At 45.1% G+C, this 22,852-nt stretch overlaps 1 protein-coding gene across 3 annotated transcripts in view; it reads left to right on the top strand.

Annotated features, from left to right (window-relative positions):
- The window catches only part of LOC134448950 (DENN domain-containing protein 4B-like), a 72,704-nt gene that overhangs the window by 29,525 nt on the left and 20,327 nt on the right, over positions 1-22,852 (top strand). For all 3 annotated transcript variants that reach the window (XM_063198660.1, XM_063198659.1, XM_063198658.1), the window contains exons 5-19: positions 828-897; positions 1,961-2,130; positions 2,794-2,894; positions 3,420-3,560; positions 5,875-5,941; positions 8,038-8,096; positions 8,628-8,772; positions 10,118-10,293; positions 14,430-14,530; positions 15,537-15,752; positions 17,368-17,513; positions 17,810-17,943; positions 19,815-19,929; positions 20,694-20,900; positions 22,438-22,566. In XM_063198660.1, the coding sequence (XP_063054730.1) occupies positions 828-897; positions 1,961-2,130; positions 2,794-2,894; positions 3,420-3,560; positions 5,875-5,941; positions 8,038-8,096; positions 8,628-8,772; positions 10,118-10,293; positions 14,430-14,530; positions 15,537-15,752; positions 17,368-17,513; positions 17,810-17,943; positions 19,815-19,929; positions 20,694-20,900; positions 22,438-22,566 (1,977 nt within the window). The remainder of the gene's footprint in view (positions 1-827; positions 898-1,960; positions 2,131-2,793; positions 2,895-3,419; positions 3,561-5,874; positions 5,942-8,037; positions 8,097-8,627; positions 8,773-10,117; positions 10,294-14,429; positions 14,531-15,536; positions 15,753-17,367; positions 17,514-17,809; positions 17,944-19,814; positions 19,930-20,693; positions 20,901-22,437; positions 22,567-22,852) is intronic.

Here is a 22,852-nt window from a genome sequence, read left to right as displayed (position 1 = left end):
GGTCCTGGATGGCTGTGGTGGTGGGAATATTTCTCCACTCAGTTATTTTCGACCTGCCTGTATCTCACTTCCTCTGACAGTTATTACATTTCATATGAAATTCATAGCAAAATGCTGAACTGAAACAGAGGCTGTTTCTCAAAGAAATGTCTGATATCCTTGCTAGTATGAGTAACCCCATTTCACTTCACGTGCTGTTCCAAAGAGAAGAGTGCTTCAGAATTCTAGAAGTCTCCCACGCACTTTCTTCTTAGAGTTCTCAAGGTTGCACTTGCTGCATCCTTGCCATGACAAAATACCCACAATCCTTCACGTTTCCACGTTCATGCTAGGCTTGTTATCTCAGGTATGGGAAGCCATGCATGTTTAAGCACAATATGTATGGTATGTTCATGTTGTTTCCGAGATGTGATTGCTTAAATACCCATCCGGTATTTTTAACATTAGACCCTATTTCCCAGTTAGTCAGAGTCCAAACAGTCCTTGTAATTCCAGAGATGGGTGGAGCTAGGCTAGTGCAAGTGAACGGCTATTGCTAGCCTCTTACTAAAACGGTATTATACCCAGTCCACAAACACAAGAATGGCATGAATTATTATGCCTCAGAGAGGGGAGTAGAGAAAGTGTTTTCAACCCTTGGTTGTGTGTGTGTGTGTGTGTGTGTGTGTGTGTGTGTGTGTGTGTGTGTGTGTGTGTGTGTGTGTGTGTGTGTGTGTGTGTGTGTGTGTGTGTGTGTGTGTCTATGTGTCTGTGTGTGTGTGTGTGTGTGTGTGTGTGTGTGTGTGTGTGTGTGTGTGTGTGTGTGTGTGTGTGTTTTTGTTCTGCAGTGGGGTCCAGCATTGTACCTGTGCTACAAGAGGGCGGTAGCCAAAGCCAATGCTCTTGTGTACGAGGCAGGTGAGTAACCCACATGGCTGACTACAGTATATGGGTTTTTTTGTTATTCTAAAATATATTTCAGAGTTCCATGTGGTATCCATATCATTTCCACATACTTGTGCTTAGAGTGATAACAGTTAATGCATGGACGGAACGGAACTTGTTTCAGACTCAGTGTGCAGCAGAGTAAGGTACAAGTAAACGTATAAAAGAAAAATAGCCTCTGTTTATTTGTACTACCATGTTGGAATATGATTCAAAATGTGAGGACATTTATGTGACTTTTATATAATTCTTTTGGAAAAATTAATAAATGCAATTTTAAAAAGAAAGCCAAGACAAGGTATTTTTGGGTCAGAAGGCAAGAAGGCATGAAACACTCCAAGTAGTCTGAGCACATCTTGTGACAAACCCTGGAACAACTTAATCTAGAGACACATTCTCCAGGCGTCAATAAGATGACCATATGGCTGTCTCACATGCCTGACATATGATAGAGTAATTGCAACTCACACAAACAGACAGTAACATGTAGGCCTACTCTGCATGAGAACTGAAGGTGTTCTGCATGACAGATATCTTCTAACTTGGGGGCTAATTAATGTTTATATAATAATAATACGCACAGATGCTCACTCGCTCTGTGTGTGTGTGTGTGTGTGTGTGTGTGTGTGTGTGTGTGTGTGTGTGTGTGTGTGTGTGTGTGTGTGTGTGTGTGTGTGTGTGTGTGTGTGTGTGTGTGTGCGTGTGTGTGCTCATGTTTGTGTGTACTGTGTATACATGAGTGTGTGTGTGTGTGTGTGTAACCGTTTATGACAGATAGGCTGTGATTCTTTTGTATATTTCTGTGTGTGTGGGTATGTGTGTCTGTGTTTGCCTGTACTGTATATGAATATGTGTGTGTGTTTAGCTAGTCACCCTGAGGTTGGACCTCGAGTCGTTTCCCCTGCATGACACGTGTGTGTGTGTGTGTGTGTGTGTGTGTGTGTGTGTGTGTGTGTGTGTGTGTGTGTGTGTGTGTGTGTGTGTGTGTGTGTGTGCGTGTGCGTGTGCGTGTGCGTGTGTGTGTGTGTTCCTCCAGGTCTGATTAGCCGGTACCCGGAGGAGGATGTGGAGTCCTTCCCCCTGCCGGAGTCGGTGCCCATGTTCTGCCTCCCCATGGGGGTCACTGTGGAGAGCTGGCCCCTCAACACCAAGTACCAGCTGCCCGTCTTCTCCACATTCGTCCTCACCAGTGCCACCGGGGAAAAGGTGTGTAGCTGTGTGTGTGTGTGTTTGAGAGAGAGAGAGAGAGAGAGAGAGAGTGTGTGTGTGTGTGTGTGTGTGTGTGTGCGTGTGTGCGTGCGTGCGTGCGTGCGTGCGTGCGTGCGTGCGTGCGTGCGTGCGTGCGTGCGTGCGTGCGTGCGTGCGGGCGGGCGTGCGTGCGTGCGTGCGTGCGTGCGTGCGTGTGCATGTGTGTGTCAGGGGTGGAACTTGAACATTTTCCCCACCAGTCACTGTGCCACGTAGAATATAAAATCTACCAGTCACTCACCATTTTTACCAGTTCATAACCGTTCCAAGCATTGTAATGCCAAGTAAGATCATTTTCTGATCAATACTTTTGTTTCAGAGGTCATAAATTCAGTTATTGTGATGCCAATAACTCTTTACATTACCAATTTGCTTAAACCTTTGATATTGGATGCTGGTTGTAATTCAGCATTCTGTGCCTGTAGAAAAATTTCACCCGTCAAAGTGACTGGTGGGTGGAAATATTTCACCTCAAAAGTCAAATTCACCCGTCATTGGCAGGTGGACGGGCGCTTATTTCCATCCCTGCTGTGTGTGTAGGAGAGAGATTGTGAGAGTACTCTGCATTCTACTTTCAACAGAAACAGACACTAAGTTCAAGTGTGTTTTGTACCTGTCCAGGTGTACGGTGCTGCCATCCAGTTCTACGAGGCGTACCCGCGGGAGGCCCTGACGGAACGGCAGCGTGTGCGTCTGGGGCTGGTGAGCGTGGTGGACCGCCGGTAAGCTTACAGAGTGTTTTTTTCCTTGTGAATTGTGCTCTTCTTTCTAAATAAAAGCACCATTCAATCTTCATCTCAGATGCTCTGGTGCGGTGACTCCATTTATGCATTTATTGTAGTTACTTTATTTAAAGTGATATTGTGCCATTTTTGGAAATAAGTTCATTTTACACCTCCCCTTGAGTTAAATGATTGAGTTGTACCTTTGTCCTGAAATTTCAGCCATTCACTGGAGCTGGTCTCATAGGATTCAATGCTTGGAGGTAAAGTTTGCACTGCCAGACTCAGAGAATGACTGTAAATACAGAAGAAATGTACAACTCAATCATTTAACTCAAGGGGAGGTATAAAATTTAAAAACTTACCGGTATTTCCATAAATGGCACAATATCACAATATCACCAGGCGCTTCCTGCTGGTTAGGAAGAGTATCTGTGTGCTCTTTTACTTAGAGCAGTGGCCAAACTAACGATACTGATAACTTTCTCTTTTATTTTATTTTATTTTAAATTTTATTTTATCCAGGCCCATCACCAGCCGCTCCGTGCAGGTGAAGAAGAGTGTGTGTGTGCTCTCCCATTGGCCGTTCTTCACCGTCTTCCAGAAGTTCCTCACCTTCGTCTACCGATACTCCATCTCCGGACCCCACGTGCTGCCTCTGGAAAAGTGAGTGAGCTGCCCTATAATTATGACAAACAATGTCCCATAACTGAAAAGAAAATAAAGGTCCGCAACACTGTTAAATGCTCCCAAGTATTTAATGGCACGACGTTTCGGACTAATCGTCCTTCATCAAAGTGCAAACAGGGTTGCGGACCTTTATTTTCTTTTCAGTTATCTTACGTTTGGTCCAGCACCTGTGCCACTAATGTGCGTGCATTCTTTGACTTTCTGGATAAACAATGTCCCATCCCACTCCCACAGAAAAAAATCCCATCCAAAATGTCTACTCCTGTTGACTGTGTAATTTTTTATGTGAAAGCCCATTGGGAAACTCCAACTCCCATTGTCATTGTGACACAGCGCTCCACAGCACACAAGTTAAGACTGCAAACTGCACACAAGGAAATTGCATTTGTGCCTCACCCGTGCAAGGGGGCAGCCCTCAATGGCGCCTCTAGGGATCAGTGCGGCGGGACGGTACCAGGGTACCTCAGTCATGGAAGAGGATGAGAGAGAGCACTGGTTGATTACTCCCCCCACCAACATGGCGGATCGGGAGTCGAACCGGCAACATTTGGGCTACAAGTCTGACACCCTAACCACTTACCCATGACTGCCCTAAGCACTTGTCCAAGTCGAAGGACAGGGGGAGGGTCTGCGCGTCTTCGACAAGGAGGGCAACTACAATTTTTTTTACTCCCATTGGGCCTATCACGGAAAACATTTCCGTGACCAGGGGTACGGAATTTTGGCAAAATCTGTGAAACTGACACAGATTTCTTGTCCATAAGATCCGTGTCCATTCCACAGAATTCTGAGAGATCAGGCTGGTTGAATAGATATTATATTAGATTACACATTGCATGACATTACATTATGCAGCCCTGTTCATCCATAGGTCACCGTCCCTGGAGCAATATGGGGTTAGGTGTCCTGCTCAAGCCCAAGCCTTGCTTAGGCTGGGATTCGAACATGTGACCCTCTCATGCCACAGCTCACTCCATAAGCATGTCGCCTCGGCTGTCCCAGATAGCCACTGCAGTTACTGAAGTGTGACTGTGAGACTGTATAAAATGGGACAAGGGCAGTGAGGACCTCTAAACAGAAAGGCTTTTTTTTTTTTTTTTTTTGCTCAGACGACAGGTGGAACAGCATATAATGTTCATGAATTAATTAGTACTTTGTGATGGTTGATATGCTGCAATGAATATGCTTCTAGTGCCCCAACGAACAAACAAACAAACAAACAAACATAAAATAGTGGCACTAGATGTCGTTGTGCCGCCCTGACGTGCTACTACTGAAACGTCACTGACCCATATGCGTATGATACGCCTCATGATTATATCCAAACATGCACTGTATACTGCCCTACAAAGGAGAAGCCAAAATTGTGTTTAGACTGAAAATGGTCTTCTTTACTCCTCCTTAGAGATGTCCAATATTGACTTTTTTGCCGATATCCGATATGCCGATATTGTCCAACTCTCAATTTTCGATTCCGATATTGGCCGATACCAATGCCGATATATGTGGGTTATTTTTCCTCATAACAAATTCTAGGTAACATTACAAATCTGCTGTTGTGGAACAAAATATGCTTAATTTTATAGTAATGCCCCACTAGATGCATTCTTGAATGCAACAAAGCTTTCCAAATATTAACATTGTCTGTGCAAAATAGAAAAATAATTAAGGAGAAAAGTGTACAGTAATTCAAGCATTATTATATCGGTTTTGATGGGTCAAAAATCCGATACCGATATTGACCGATATTACATTTTATGCTATTAGCGGGCCGATAATATCTGAGGGCAGTTATTATCGGACATCTCTACTCCTCCTTTATCTTGTGACAAAGCCTGATGATCCCTATGTGTCCTAATTTAAAGATGTCACTATGTCAAATTTGCAGTAGCTGCAATATCCAATCTAATCCCAAGGATTTGAAGGCCTTTTTCTCAGCTTCTGTGTTGTCATAGTTACTGCACTTAGCCTTTGTAGAACAGTATGGACATGTGTATTATATGTGGCTGGTAGCTGTATGGGATACACAAATGATCCGAACATAACATAAAGATATCATGTGCTGTAATTCATTGCAGAAGCTCTCTGCTTGAGTCTCTGTAGTCTACTTCAGTAGGGTTGACCTATATTGCACAGTGGCTTATGGTCTGTGAATGTATAATTCATCTGTGTGTGTGTGTGTGTGTGTGTGTGTGTGTGTGTGTGTGTGTGTGTGTGTGTGTGTGTGTGTGTGTGTGTGTGTGTGTGTGTGTGTGTGTGTGTGTGTGTGTGTTGCTCTTCTCTCCCTCAGGCACATCTCCAGCTTCATGCACAACGTCCCCTTCCCCTCCCCCCAGCGCCCACGCATCCTGGTGCAGGTGAGACACGCATGCCATGCTACACACACACACCATGCCACACACACACACCATGCTACACACACACACCATGCCACACACACACACCATGCTACACACACACACCATGCCACACACACACACCATGCTACACACACACACCATGCCACACACACACCATGCCACACACACACACCATGCCACACACACACACCATGCTACACACACACACCATGCCACACACACACACCATGCTACACACACACACCATGCTACACACACACACCATGCCACACACACACACCATGCCACACACACACACATGCACACACACCATGCCACACACACACCATGCTACACACACACACCATGCCACACACACACCATGCCACACACACACACCATGCTGCACATACACCATGCCACACACACACACCATGCCACACACACACCATGCTACACACACACTATGCCACACACCACCACATACACCATGACACCCACCATGTCACACACACACACCATGCTACACACACAAACCATGCTACATACACTATGCCACACACCACACACACACCATGCCACACGCTGCCCCACACATCATGCTGCAGTGCACAACACCACACACACACACACACACACACACACACACACACACACACACACACACACACACACACACACACACACACACACACACACACACGCACACACACACACACACACACACACACACACACACACACCATGCCACACAACGCTACAGTACACACCACCACCACCACCACAACACACACCATGACACACACCATACCACACATCATGTCACACACTGAATTGACTTGAACCAACCCCCCCCCCCCAGCACAGCTCAGGCAGGCCTCTGTGAAGTACTCAGCCTCACTGCATCCTCCTCCCATCCACACATGACCATGCACTCTGCAGATGCCGTGCTTTCTTTGTTCTCCTCAGTCCATTTACATTACGTTTAGCATGTGTATACGCCTGCATAATAACTACAGTAAACCACCATCCCATTGCATGTTCTCATTTCATGTCATCCTACTGCATATAACCGGTTTGAAGAGTAACAGTTGCTAAATGTTAGGGATGTTTGGAAGAGTTGTGTCGCACTAGAGTTGTGTGCAGGCATGTTAGTTTCTGTACAATATATATTTTTCTGCGTAACACTTTATTTTAATGGTTCACTATTACAGTGGATCTACCACATTAGCTTCAGTGTAATAACCAGTGTAACGATATTTAATACCATGTAATACCAGTGTAACAGCACGTACCAACCCTTGCCCTAGATGTAGGTACAAAATTGGTACATGGTGTTACACTGGTATTACATGGTATTAAATATCGTTACACTGGTTATTACACTGTACCTAATGTGGTAGATCCACTGTAATAGTGAACCATTAAAATTAAGTGTTACCTTTTTCTGTGTGTTTTATGGGTGATCTCACTTCCTCCACAGCTCGAGATCGCTGCTTAGAGAGTGTTTGCTGAGAACACTGGGTAATACTGTACCAAAATGCCTTTTAAGTTAGCAGTAGTGAAGAAGGGGCAAGCAAGAGAAGAATGCATCCACTATAAATCCCTATGTAAACCAAGTGCGACCGGGAACAAATTAAAGTCAAGGTAATTTTGGCGAAAACTAATTGGACCGTTCATATCTCCGAATGTCCCTGGCTGTCAAGCTAGAACCATTGTGTGATTAGCTAAATCAAGCATGTCAATGAGGTGTCCAGAGCGAATAAAGCGAATCCATGGCGAAACTTCTTCAACGACCCCAGTTACCTGGGTTGCGTAGGTCGTGCTTGGTTTACACGGGGCATAATTTATATAAGGGTGCATCCACTACATCCACAAGATGCAAGTTGTGATTTCTTCTATCATAATGATTGTGTTTCATCTGAATCTTCTGGGGCTTGATTTGGTGTCTAGTTGGTGTGAAATCAAAGCATGACAGATTCTCAGAATCAATCTGCATGTGCTCATACTTCTCATTTTCAAACACAGAGCTTTTCCTTTGTATACACATTAGTCATGTGTAGTGCTACTAATCACACACTGACTATATTGAGTTTATTTCTTTTCTGTCTCAGCTGTCCCCTTACGACAACCTGCTACTGTGCCAACCTGTCTCCTCGCCTCTTCCTCTCAGGTAAGAGAAGACCACACAGTGGTTACCACATTGTGGGGCCAGGTGCCTTGCTCAAGTCAAGGGCACTTCAGCATTAGATTAAGGCCTACAGTATGGAATCCACACACCCACTTTCTGCTAGTTAGGATGAGCACAGACAGACAGACAGACAGACAGACAGACAGACAGACAGACAGACAGACAGACAGACAGACATGCACGCACACACACACACACACACACACGGACACACGGACACACGGACACACGGACACGCACACACAATCGGTGACCTCTTAATCTCCTATTCTGTCTTGGTCTCTCAAGTGGTGTCACTAAAGCTACTTCAGAATCTTGGTCCAGAAAACGCCTGCACACACACACAGTCGCTGATATCTCTCTCTCTCTCTCTCTCTCTCTCTCTCTCTCTCTCTCTCTCTGTGTCTCTCTCTCTCTCTCTCTCTCTCTCTCTCTCTCTCTCTCTCTCTCTCTCTCTCCCTCTCTCTACCCCCCCCCCTCTCTCCCTCTGCCTCTCTCTCTCTCTCCCTCCAGTGGTGCCAGTTTCCTGAAGCTTCTCCAGAACTTGGGTCCAGAGAACGCCTGTACGCTGCTGCTGGCCGTGCTGACAGAGCACAAGCTGCTACTGCACTCGTTACGGCCCGACGTGCTCACCTCCGTAGGGGAGGCCACCGTGTCCGTAAGTCTAATGCCCACTTCACAAAAATGTTTTGTTGTAAGAGCGCTTCTTGGACTCAAAAAAGGTGCTCTTTGAGGAAGTTGAAAAAGGAAAAATATCAAGGCACTCTCATCTATCAAAAATAAAGACGCCTTTATTGCATGGCTTGGTTAGAGTAAACTTTTTTAAAAACTCCAACATGTTTCGGCCCGCCGGCCTTCCTCAGTGAGTCAATAAAGGCTTTTTTTTTTTTTTTGATCGATGAAGTGTGCCTTGGTATTTTCACTTCACCCTATGTCCACCGAGGGCACTGACTTCAACATTAAATAGCTAACAAATATCAACTGAAAATGAAAAAATATAGTGTGGTGAGGTTCACACCATCACAACTGCAATATTCAAGGCGGGAGGAGGTACCAGGTACCAAAATCTACAAGCAATGCAAGAACATGAGAAACAGAACTCCATTATTATTGTCCTCGTCACAGTCATTGTCAAGTTCCAGGCGCTGCTTTCGGAAAACTTCAAGACTTGACTTTGACTCCCTCTATAGATTATTATTTGGTAGGAAGCCTCCTAATATCTCATTCTACAGCCGTATTATGATCTACTGGGCTTCACTTTGTAGGGCCATGTCTTGTTTCCATGTCATGTAGGTTTCCATGTCTTGCCAATCTAAGCAAGAGCTTGGTCGTGCATCCAGTTTTTCTTCCGTCTTTTCTTTAGTCTGTTTCTTTTCCTTCCATCCTGACACTCCCATCTGGTCCTCTCCTCTCCCCCATGTCTGCCCATCTTACTTTGTCCTTGTCCTTCCTTTACTCCCTTCCCCTCTCTCTCTCTCTCTCTCTCTCTCTCTCTCTCTCTCTCTCTCTCTCTCTCTCTCTCTCTCTCTCTCTCTCTCTCACCCCCTATCACATTGGTGTTTCACATGTTCATATCACACATTCCTTTGACATTCCTTTCCTCTCCCTCTGCGCCCCTCATCCTTTCCCTCCCATATCATATCTTCCTTGTCTCCCTTACTGTTCTGTCATCTCTCCCTCCTTTCCTTCATCATATCAACGTATCTCTATGTCTCTCACTCCCTCTATTTTTCTGTTGATCTCCCTCTATCTTTCACCACATATCTTAAACTCCTTTCCTCTATCCCTCTATCTCTATCTCTCCAATTCCTTCTATGACTTTTGCCAATCTCCCTACCTTCTCTCCTTAACTCTCTCTCTCTCCTCCTTTCTCTCTCTCTCTCTTTCTCGCATCTTTCTCCTCATCCTCTCTCTCTCTCTCTCTCTCTCTCTCTCTCTCTCTCTCTCTCTCTCTCTCTCTCTCTCTCTCTCTCTCTCTCTCTCCCTTCCCTGCTCCCCCTCAGATGACGTTCCCTCTGCGTTGGCACTGCCCCTACATCCCACTGTGCCCGCTGCGTTTGGCCGACGTGCTGTGCGCCCCCATGCCCTTCATCGTGGGCGTGCATTCCAGCTACTTCGACCTCTACGATCCCCCGTCTGATGTGGTGTGCGTGGACCTGGACAGCAACACCATATTCCAGTGAGTGTGCTGAGTCCTGTCCACTCCTCCCTCTTGCCAGCAGTGACAGTCCTACAATGAGTTGCGCCCCGGGCGACGCCTCCTCTGACGCCCCGCTCCTTTTGTGGTGGCCCTGCCCCTGACGAAAAAAATCGGAGGAAACGCTTGAAATAGAAGAAAAAAAACACTTATAGTAATGTTATAATAACAACAATGTGGTAATAGGATACAAAAATACAAATGACAGCTTATAATTGTTTTTACATGTTTTAAGACGATTTTCGTCAAGACAATGTCTTTTGGGGGCGTGGTTTCAGATGTCACCCCGGTCAATTGCGTGGTCGGCCCGCCCCTAGGACCGCCCCTACTTGCAAGGGTTGAGGGCCCGGCAGACAACTCTGCTAGCTGCCAGTGTCATTTCATACATCAACTTGTACTTCAGCACAGCACGCCGAGATTGTACCAAATGATTGGTCGTCGGAAATTTCTAGCGATAATCTGAAGTATCTCGTAATGATGATGGCACATTTCATTTTTTTTGCATATGGGTCATTTCACGTGAAATCAGACACTTTGGGACCCGACCAACTCGGATTCCGATCATACTTGGTGTGCCTTTTCAGTAGCAAGGTAGCACCCCAGAACTGCATTGGTTTGAATCTGACACTAATATTAAGGGAGAAACAGACTAGGAAAGGTTCACATGTGAGGGTAGGACACTATACATTCAGCCTTGAATATATCAGTCAGTGTTAGTCACAAAAAGATGCCTGTGGTGTTGTTTGAAAGCTCTTTTCTGGCTCTACATATTACACAATCACCTTGGAATACAACTACTCTCAGAATATGAATTATGATAAATTGAAAAATTAAAAATTGAATATCTAAAAAACCTATATTTTAATATGGCCAGTTCCTTGTCCAAACGTAGCCGGCAATGTCATGAGCAGCACCTAAAATGCTGGTGTTCGGTTTGTTATTCATTTCAGAGAGAATTTGACTCACAAATATGGCGTCATACAGACCACTTACTAATAATATGGTAATACCATAGTAGCATCACATGACAAAACAAAAACAAAACAAAAATGGTCAGTGTCCATGGTCCCAGGTTTCAGAAACTAAGGCAGATGTCCATTTATACACACCAAATGATGATATGTGAATGTTTGAACATTCCTTCTCTGTGTACCTGTGCCATCTTCCCTTTACCGTACTTTAAATAGATAATCAATGGCTACACTGTCATTTTGTACTCTACCAGTGCATTTGAAGCAACAGCTGTGTCTTTTGTAGATAATGTATAAGTACGTCCTGTTGCAGTTACAGGTTCCACTACCAGAAGCACATCCTGATGATCCATGACAAGTCTATCTGGTCTGAAGGGAAAAGTGAAGGATGGAGATGGCCCATGAGGATGCAGGAAGTTCAGTTTCACCTCTCCAGTGCTCGGCATACATTCCTCAGCACATGCTAGCCACCAGTTGCCATCATATACAGCTACAACATACCCTTTGATGCTTGGAAATGTAACACATTCCTTTACTGAGCTCACTCTTTCAACTCTGCCTTCTCTGAATGCTGAAAATGGCCTAACTTCCACTGAGTCCATTGACAATGGGCAGAAGCTGTGTAGTTTTTGAGTACCTGGAATAGTTCTTGCAGATTCAAACCTTTTCTCAGCTTCATGATGGTACATCTCTGTTGTGGCAAACTGGCAATGGATGTTCTTGACATTATCCTTGACAAATTCAAACAGTTGGTATGGCGTTACAATTTAATTGTCAATAGGACGTTGCAGACTCCTGCACAATATAAGAACCTTAAAAAACACAACAAATTTGTGCCACCACGAGGCAGATTTTCACATACCTGCAGAGTGGCACATTTTTGCCACATCACATGGCGAAGGTCCATGTGATGGCGTTGGAGGGACAGTTAAATGGCTTGCTGCACGAGCAAGTCTGCAACGTCCTATTGACAATTAACTTGTAACGCCATACCAACTGTTTGAATTTGTCAAGGATAATGTCAAGAACATCCATTGCCAGTTTGCCACCACAGAGATGTACCATCATGAAGCTGAGAACCTGTTGAAAAGGTTTGAATCTGCAAGAACTATTCCAGGTACTCAAAAACTACACAGCTTCTGCCCATTGTCAATGGACACAGTGGAAGTTAGGCCATTTTCAGCATTCAGAGAAGGCAGAGTTGAAAGAGTGAGCTCAGTAAAGGAATGTGTTACATTTTCAAGCTTCAAAGGGTGTGTTGCAGCTGTATATGATGGCAACTGGTGGCTAGCATGTGCTGAGGAATGTATGCCGAGCACTGGAGAGGTGAAACTGAACTTCCTGCATCCTCATGGGCCATCTCCATCCTTCACTTTTCCCTTCAGACAAGATAGACTTGTCATGGATCATCAGGATGTGCTTCTGGTAGTGGAACCTGTAACTGCAACGGGACGTACTTATACATTATCTACAAAAGACACAGCTGCTGCTTCAAATGCACTGGTAGAGTACAAAATGACAGTGTAGCCATTGATTATCTCTTTAAAGTACGGTAAAGGGAAGATGACACAGGTACACAGAGAAGGAATGTTCAAACATTCACATATCATCATTTGGTGTGTATAAATGGACATCTGCCTTAGTTTCTGAAACCTGGGACCATGGACACTGACCATTTTATGTTTTGTTTTTGTTTTGTCATGTGATGCTACTATGGTATTACCATATTATTAGTAAATGGGTCCTGTATGATGCCATATTTGTGAGTCAACTTCTCTCTGAAATGAATAACAAACCGAACACCAGCATTTTAGGTGCTGCTCATGACATTGCCGGCTACGTTTGGACAAGGAACTGGCCATTTTAAAATATAAGTTTTTTCGATATTCAATTTTTAATTTTTCAATTTATCATAATTCATATTCTGAGAGTAGTTGTATTCCAAGGTGATTGTGTAATATGTAGAGCCAGAAAAGAGCTTTCAAACAACACCACAGGCATCTTTTTGTGACTAACACTGACTGATATATTCAAGGCTGAATGTATAGTGTCCTACCCTCATATGTGAACCTTTCCTAGTCTGTTTCTCCCTTAATATTAGTGTCAGATTCAAACCAATGCAGTTCTGGGGTGCTACCTTGCTACTGAAAAGGCACACCAAGTATGATTGAAATCCGGGTCGGTCGGGTCCCAAAGTGTCTGATTTCACGTGAAATGACCCATATTTAAACTGAAGTGAATGTAGTGTAGTGGAGAGTACGCTGCTAGATTCTCAAAAAAGACTAGAATGCTATGAGAAGCCTCTGCTCACATTCTGAAAGACTGTTCTCAGAATGCTCATACATTTGGAATGCACCGGAATCTGCATTTGGATGTAGGTCCAAAATGCAAATATGCATGAGTCACATTCTGTATGTAGGCCAATGGTGTTTTTTTGGGCTCAGATGTCAGGTGGTACAACCACATCTAATGCCCATAAATTCATTAGTAATTGGTAATTAATGTAATGCAGCGAATATGATACGTGGACTATCTACTAAAAATACATGCAATAGTGGCATTAGCTGTGGTTACACCAACTTGATGTCTCTTACCATTAAAACGCCATTGACCCATGTACAGAGTTAGCACTAATTAGTGGTTACACCTCTTAGGTCGTGTATGCTGGAGGAGTGGACTTGTGACTTGCAAATTAGTGACTTGGTCCCATCTCTGGTGTATACCTGTAATTACGGGGTCTTGCATCACTCTTGGCCTACAAGTTTTACCTTTGTGCTTCCCTGGTTTCAGTTTCTGATCCAGTTTCTACCTTACTGTTAGAGCTCACTGACAGCGAGGCATGGCAGTATACAGTAGTCTGCACGTGCTGCAACCGACAGACTGCATGTAAACAACAATAAACAGTTTGTAATGTAATGTAATGTAATATAAACAGTTCAATAACCTGTTAATTCCAATAGCCTGATTATTGTGGTAATTTAAATGGGCTCATGTTAGAGTTCACTGACAGAGAGGCATGGCAGTATACAGTAGTCTGCTCTTGCTGTCCAGCCCTGAAACCCAGATGTCATTAGACAGGTTTCTCATGTCAGCCGAAGTGACAATGCCACCGTGTCACATGCTTCGCATTCCCTCTCTCACCTGCAGATTGGAAGATAAGAAGCCGTTGTCATGGCGCTCGCTTCCTAGGAAACATGCCAAGATCTTGGTCAACTCCCTCACCAACTTGAACAAGACCCTGGAGAAAAGTGAGTGTTGCATGTTGATGTGCATGTGCGAAGCACCAGGCCACAAGCAATAAGTCAAGGATGGATAGGTAGGATAATGGAATGTATCCTAGGTCAGGCAGTTGTCTAGCCTGGCAAATCCCATGCTGCTTTGCACAATCATTCCGATGTGAAAGACGATCTCTCTGATTAGGTCTGGTGTTGGTAACCAGGCAAGCGGTTGCCAGGTGGCTGTCTCTAATTGCACTTCTTTGTGTTGATAGATGTATGATGCTCATTATGTCTAACTGTTAAAGTAAAACTTGGGTTTTTCTTTTACTTCAGTTCAGACTTGTAAACGTTTCATCTTTTACCTGACATGTAAAAACGTGTCTAAACATGTCAGGTAAAAGATAAAACTCTCCTACGTTTTCCTTTTTTGTCTTGTCAGCCAAGTTTGTTGAACCGTGTCAGATAAAAGATAAAACTTTTACATGTCTGAAGTAAAAGAAAAATCTAAGTTCTATATCGTTTCTCCTGACCGCCAGAGGCGTTGCTTACAGCACATGGATATCATCACATGGAAAGTGCGACGATATCGATTTGCTGTAAGCATCGCCTCTGCGGTCACCCGAAACTCCTAGAACCGTGATTATAGTATACATCAGTGGTTCTTCACCTGGGGTGCGGGCACCCCCTGGGGGTGCGCCAGAGATTTCAGGGGGTGCACGGAATTGTGTTTGTGTTGAGGTTGTGACCAAAATTCTGTTAGCAAACATTATCATTAGGCCAAGTCAAACCCAAATTTAAACCGGTTTTGGTCCCCATGTCAAGTCATTAAGGTATTGATTCATGTCTCAAGCAAGAATCATTGTAATTAATCACTTAAATCATTTTTTAGTGCGTATACAAGTGTAGAAGTTTGGGGTGGGGGTGCGTGGCTTGTCTTGGGCATAGGTAAGGGGGTGTGTTAAGAAAAAAAGGTTAAGAACCACTGGTATACATAATCCTCTTTTTACTTCTTTGTCTTGTCTGGTCTGCACCGCAGTCTGCACGCCGGGTCAGGAGGAGGCGACTCTGGAGTTCCTGTTGACGGACTACGACCTGATCTACGGCCGGCAGAAGCAGCTGGAGCTGGAGATCCAGGAGGCCTTCCTGCGCTTCATGAGCTGTCTGCTGAGGGGCTACCGCACATACCTGCTGCCCATTACACAGGCGCCCAGCGACCGCACCACCGACTGCAGCTCACTCTTCAACCTACAGGGTCAGTAGTCAAGTCAAGTTTATTGTCAATTTCTTTACATGCACTGGTCATACAAAGAATTTGAAATTGCGTTTCTTGCTCTCCCATGCAGACATAGACTAATCTAGGTAAGGACATAGACAGTATAGACATAGACAGTACTCATACATGGACATAGACAGTATGGACGTAGACATTGCTCATACAGACATTTAAAGTGCAAGACTGGACAACAGGAGACTTGTAGAGAACATACATTAAGAGGAGGTATTTTGTTGTTCTTTTTCTAAAAGTCCTTTATAGCGTTCTGACATAGTAATAGTAGCATTTGAAGAAATAAATAATTAAAAAAAAGGTTTTTATTAAATACACCAGCATCGGTATGTGTGTGTGTGTGTGTGTTTGTATGTGTTTTGTGTGTGTGTGTGTGTGTGTGTGTGTGTGTGTGTGTGTGTGTGTGTGTGTGTGTGTGTGTGTGTGTGTGTGTGTGTGTGTGTGTGTGTGTGTGTGTGTGTGTGTGTGTGTGTGTGTGTGTGTGTGTGTGTGTGTGTGTGTGTGTGTGTGTGTGTTTAGTGCAGGTAGAAAGTGCGGTGTGCGTCTGTGTGTGTGTACCTGTGTGTGTGTGTGTGTGTGTGTATGTGTGTGAGTATGAGTTGTGTGTCAGTGTGTGTATGTTTGGGTTTAGTGCAAAAAGTGCAGTGTGCTTGTGTGTGTGTGTGTGTGTGTGTGTGTGCGTGTGTGTGTGTGTGTGTGTGTGTGTGTGTGTGCATGTGTATGTTTTGAGTTAGTGCAGGTTGAAAGTTCAGTCACAGATGTAGTAGTGCAGGTGGAATGTTCAGTCGCAGATATGGTGGTGGGGATGAGGGGGGGGAGCGTTGTCAGTGGCCTGGCTGGCTAGAGGCTGACAGTGAAGGGAGAGTGGGTTGAGTGTTCAGTATCTTGATTGCTTGATGCATCGTGCTGCTTGCAAGCCTGGTGGTACGGGAACGGAGGCGCCTGTACCTCTTTCCAGAGGGCAGGAGGCTGAACAGTTTGTGTGCAGGGTGGCTTGTGTCTTTGATGATCATCAGTGCTTTTCGGGTGAGGCGTGCGGTGTAAATGTCCTGCAGGGAGGGGAGTGGTACTCCAATGGTCTTCTTCGCGCACACACACACACACACACACACACACACACACACACACACACACACACACACACACACACACACACACACACACACACACACACACACACACCCCTTGCTGAGGGGTTACCGCACATACCTGCTACCTATTACACAGGCGCCTAGTGAACGCACCACAGACTGCAGCTCGCTATTTAACCTACAGGGTGAGGAGGACTTCACACACACACACACACACACACACACACACACACACACACACACACACACACACACACACACACACACACACACACACACACACACACACACACACACACACACACACACACACTCTTGCTGCCCATCAGCCAGGCCCAGCATAATTCTGTTGTTGTGGTGGTGGAGGTGATAGTGTAGGGTTGTTTGAATTAGTGAGTGTGTGTAAGAGTCTGTCTGTTTGTGTGATGAGGATGCTCGTTGAAATAGCTTTGGGGTTTGACTTTGTACCGTAATGCTCGAACACCACACAGGGTTCCTCAAGTCTCGAGACCGCACGCAGCAGAAGTTCTACAACCAGCTGACCAGAACACAGATGTTCACCCAGTTCATCGAGGAGTGCTCCTTCGTCAGCGACCGCCACGCCTGTCTGGAGTTCTTCGATGAGTGTGTGCAGAAAGTAAGGATCACAACTCAGATTCAGCCCATCGTCCATTACTCATTATGTACTATGTCAGACATTACTACTTTTCTAATAGGCATGCATAGATGCATGCCATGTGCCATGCCCGCCCATGTTAAAATGGCCACGCAGTGTCACGTGAAAAGTGTAAATAAAGTAGGAATGATGCCAAAACATTTAGTTGAAGCCCCATATACACATGCCCTCATTTGTAATTGACTTTGGATGAAATTTAATTGAATTTGAATGAGAGCGTCTGCTAATTATAATGTAATTGTAAATGCGATGCGCAGGTGGACGTGGAGAAGCCGGAGGAGGTGCGCCTGGTGGACCTGGACGAGACCCACAGTGGGGAGCACACCGTCTTCATCATGCCCCCCGAGGAGCCCCAGGAGGCAGACGGCTCCGAGTGCCCCGCACTATACAGGTACAGTAGTGCATTAGTAGCTAGCCAGGCTACGCCCTCCTAGTGACGCAACACCTTTTCCATAGTGCCCCGCACTATACAGGTAGTGCATTAGTAGCTAGCCAGGCTACGCCCTCCTAGTGACGCAACACATTTACGACGAGTGTAAATAAAATCGAAATATATCGATGCATCGAAGTATCGGCCGCCGATTTAATCGAATCGCATCGTATCGTGGGGCATTCTTAAGTATCGAAAAAAGAATCGAATCGCTAGCCCCTGTGCAATGCCCTAGCTCCATAACAAAGTAGTAGTGGAAAAGTCATTTGAAAAAATCGAATCAAAACGCATCGTATCGTGGGGAATTTTTAAGTATCAAAAATAATCGAATCCCTGATTTAAGAAGGCTGTGATTTACACCCCTAACCTTAACCATAGTGCCCCGCACTATACAGGTACAGTAGTGCATTAGTAGCTAGCCCGGCTATGCCCTCCTAGTGACGCAACACCTTTTCCATAGTGCCCAGCACTCTACAGGTAGTGTATAGTATACTGGTCTTCTTTGCTGGTAGTTTATTAGGTGAGCAACACGTTTCGCTGTTGCTTGATCAGGTTCACGTGGTTCCGAGAAATATACACCGTAGTGTACTGTCAGAATATTACTGTTTACTATAATGGGTTGAATAAAAATCAAACAATGTCAGATATTTGAAGACCGAAGATGTTGAAGTATTCTGTTGAAATCAGAAGACCTGAACAACAGGGTGTTCTAAAAGACAAAAAAGGGACTTCTAAAACTGCTTTGTGGTCTTTCTGGGCTCCCTTTTCAGATAAAAAATGAGGAAGTGAAAATCAGACTTGATTTGATCTTAGTCCAAAATAGTTCCAGTTGGCTAGTAGCCTACATGCACATATCGCTCATATCCTCCATACTGCTGTCATGATATCCAACATCCATGAAAGCAAGACCACTATCTATTTACTTACTTACTTACTGCCCATTTTGCCTCCTGGCAAATAGGGTAACAACAAAGGATCTCCCCTCTGGTCTGCACTGTGCTTTTTTCTGGACACTATCCTGTGTGAGGCACATACAGTAGATTTCATCTCTTCCTCTAATATGCGCCTCGAGGTGTTCTGAGGTCCCCCCCCCCTTCTTCTTCTTCTAGTTCCTTCAGGTGTCCATCGTAGGGCTACTCTTGGGATTCTGTCTTGCTTTCTACTCAAAACATGCCCAAACCAGTTCCAGCGCTGCTTTACTGTTATGGTCTCTATGCTGTCTTGTTTAATATTACATTACATTTCACTTAGCTGACGCTTTCATTTTATTCAAAGCGACTTACATTTATTATTTTTCAGGGTATTGGTTACAGTCCCTTAGGTGCCTTGCTCAAGGTCACTTCAGCCATGGAGATGTAGGGAGTGGGATTTGAACCTGCAACCCTCAGATTGAAAGACCAACTCTTTAACCACTAGGCCTCGGCTGCCCCATTACTCAATATTAAATGTGCCTGACCGACCTCTGAGGTGCAGTGGCTCTAGATGCCATTCCATTACACCGGCGACCCGGAAGTCCTTTTTTTATGATCCTTCCCCCCTCTCTCTCTTTCTCCCCGCCCATTTCCTGTCTCTCTCAAAAGAGGGGGAGAAGCCCCAAAAATATACCTTTTTAAAAAATGTACCTGGCCACAGCCGTGGCTCAATCAGCTGGGCACTGCACTGCTACACCAGCGACCCGTGTTCGATTCCGGCCTGAGGTCATTTGCAGAGCCTTCCTCATCTCTTTCCCACTCACTTCCTGTCACCTCTCATACTGCCCTATCGAAATAAAGGCAAAAAAACCTGTAAAAATATGTATCTGACCGCTTGTCTGTTTCTGTGTGTGTGTGCAGCTACGAGACGTTCCCCATCCTGCAGCCGGAGCTGTTCGACCGGCCGCAAGACCAGCTGCGGGCCCCAGCCAAAGGAAGTGCTCCCAGCAGCCCTGCTCCGCGACGCACCAAACAGGTGCACACACATCACTCTCACTTCTTCCTCCTTGTGGTTCACTATGGGGTTTATTTTGATGCAGATGGGATTTGCTGACAATCCAACTTTCTATTTGGTGCAAAAAAAACTTAACTACATCATGATAATAACAAAGTCTTAACTGGTTCTGCATGAAAGAGAAATATAAAATCATACCAAAATACAATGGCCTTAGCAACAGATGCCTTTTCACACAAGATTATATATACCTGTACTGTGTATATTTTTTTTACTTCTCTTTTTGCCTCTATGCTTCTGTTCTCTATTCTGCCGACACCTTGTATGTTACTGATTATGTCATCTGTTGCACAAAGCCACATTGGATAAAATATATGTACGTTTGTATGTACGGGCAGTCATGGGTAAGTGGTTAGGACGTCAGACTTGTAGCCCAAAGGTTGCCGGTTCGACTCCCGACCCGCCAGGTTGGTGGGGGGAGTAATTAACCAGTGCTCTCCCCCATCCTCCTCCATGACTGAGGTGCCCTGAGCATGTTACCGTCCCGCCGCACTGCTCCCTTGGGGTGCCATTGGGGGCTGCCCCCTTGCACGGGTGAGGCATAAATGCAATTTCGTTGTGTGCAGTGAACACTTGTGTGCTGTGGAGTGCTGTGTCACAATGACAATTGGAGTTGGAATTTCCCAGTTGGGCCTTCACTTCACTTCACTTCACTTCACTTCACTTCACTTCACTTCACATATTATAAATAATGTTATATAATGTAATGTAATGTGTTGCTGCAGGAAATCAAGTTGGCGCAGAAGCGTGCCCAGAAGTACGCCACTGTGCCGGACATGTGGTCCAAGTGCCTGCTGGGCCACTGTTATGGCCTGTGGTTCATCTACCTGCCCACCTACGTCAAGGCGGAGGGCAACAAGATGAGGGCCCTGCACACCGCCTACGAGGTCCTCAAGCACATGGAGACGCGCAAGGTGGTGCTGCCCGATGAGGTGAGCTGGCAGTGCTGTGTTTTGTTTTGTGTTTTGCGCTGTGTTGTGCTGCGCTGTGCTTTGCTGTGCTCTGCTGTGCTGTGCTACGCTGTGCTGTGTTGTGCTGTGTTGTGTTGTGTTGTGCTGTGCTGTGCTGTGCTGTGCTGTGCTGTGCTGTGCTGTGCTGTGCTGTGCTGTGCTGTGCTGTGCTGTGCTGTGCTGTGCTGTGCTGTGCTGTGCTGCCCGATGAGATGAGCTGGGAGTTCACATGGCTACTTTTTCCCACCTTCACCCCTATACCACACATCAGCGCAGCAAACACATCAGACTCGATAACATTGGAAAAAGTAATTGGCTTTTGGACAAGGACAATGGACAAGCTGGACACAGAAGCACTAAAAGCGTTTTGAGTGACATGAGCAACAGCTTGTAGTAGATCTGTCCTGCTTTGATGCGTTTGTCAGGGCTGCTCTTAAGGAGTTTGACATGATTTCTGAGCTTTATGTCACTTTTGGTGTGTTCACACAGGGAGGGTTTATTTCGTACATCCAAACAAGTACAGCTATCTATAGGTGTGTTATCTACAGGATCCTGAAAAAAAAAACATCTGTTGGTGACTCCCTGTCCAACTCTCTCACCTGTCCAAGTCTCTCCTCTGTTCATCTCTCTCCTCTGTTCATCTCTCTCACCTGTCCAACTCTCTCACCTGTCCAACTCTCTCCGCTGTTCATCTCTCTTCTCTGTTCATCTCTCTCACCTGTCCAACTCTCTCACCTGTCCAACTCTCTCCTCTGTCCGCACGTGTCCAGGTGTGCTGTGGAGCTGTTGTTGACTCCCTGTTCATCTCTCTCTCACCTGTTCATAGGGCTGGGCAATATGACGATATATATCGTTATCATGATATAAAAGTGTATATTGTGACCTTTCTCCTATATCGTTTATATCGTGATAGCAATTTGATCAATTTTATACAATTGAATATCATTTAATTACATTTCATGTTGTCACAATACACACTATAAGTTCATGTAACTGTAAAAATAAGAATAAAAAGGTCCATTTTAAAGTAAGGTTGTTTTGTGACATGTAAAATAAACAGCAAATAAAGAGAATAACTGAAAACGTATGTAATTGTGCTATATCGTGATATATATCGTTATTGTGATATAAAGTAATCCATATCGTGATATAGTTTTTTTTCCATATCGCCCAGCCCTACCTGTTCATCTCTTTCACCTGTGCATCTCTCTCCTCTGTCCGCACCTGTGCAGGTGTGCTACAGGGTCCTTAAATATAAAGGGCTGTTGGGGACTCTCCTCTGTCCATCTCCCCTCTCCTTTACACCTGTGCAGGTGTGCTACAGGATCCTGAAATGAAGGGTTAAATGAAGAGCTCTCACCTGCCTCACCTGTCCATCTCTCCCCTCTCCTCTGTCCATCTCTCCCCTCTCCTCTGTCCATCTCTCCCCTCTCCTCTGTCCATCTCTCCCCTCTCCTCTGTCCATCTCTCCCCTCTCCTCTGTCCATCTCTCCCCTCTCCTCTGTCCGCACCTGTGCAGGTGTGCTACCGGATCCTGATGCAGCTGTGTGGCCAGTATGGTGACCCGGTGCTGGCGGTGCGCGTACTGGTGGAGATGAAGAAGGCCGGCATCACGCCCAACACCATCACCTACGGATACTACAACAAGGTGAGGAGACTCAACATTAGCTAGCCTTGTTTGTTTTCTTGTACGCAGTATGTGAGGCATAATGCCCAACACCATCAGTTATACTGTACAGTCCCTCCAGTTTTTCGCGATTCAGCGATCGCGTGGATTCATGCAAATTCAATGATATTCCGCATAATTTCACGATGCAACGTAATTCCTGGAAAGCCGCATTTTTCCCGCAAAATTTCCCCTTTGTCCCCTTCAACATTCTGTGGAGTTTATTGATTTATATTTTCGTCAAAAAAATAAAAATGTGACTACAATA

The sequence above is a fragment of the Engraulis encrasicolus genome, chromosome 5, assembly GCF_034702125.1.
Source record: "Engraulis encrasicolus isolate BLACKSEA-1 chromosome 5, IST_EnEncr_1.0, whole genome shotgun sequence".
In the NCBI taxonomy this organism is placed as follows: Eukaryota; Metazoa; Chordata; class Actinopteri; order Clupeiformes; family Engraulidae; genus Engraulis; species Engraulis encrasicolus.
The sequence above is the reverse complement of the archived record's forward strand: the minus strand, read 5'-3'. Positions and strand labels throughout refer to the sequence as shown.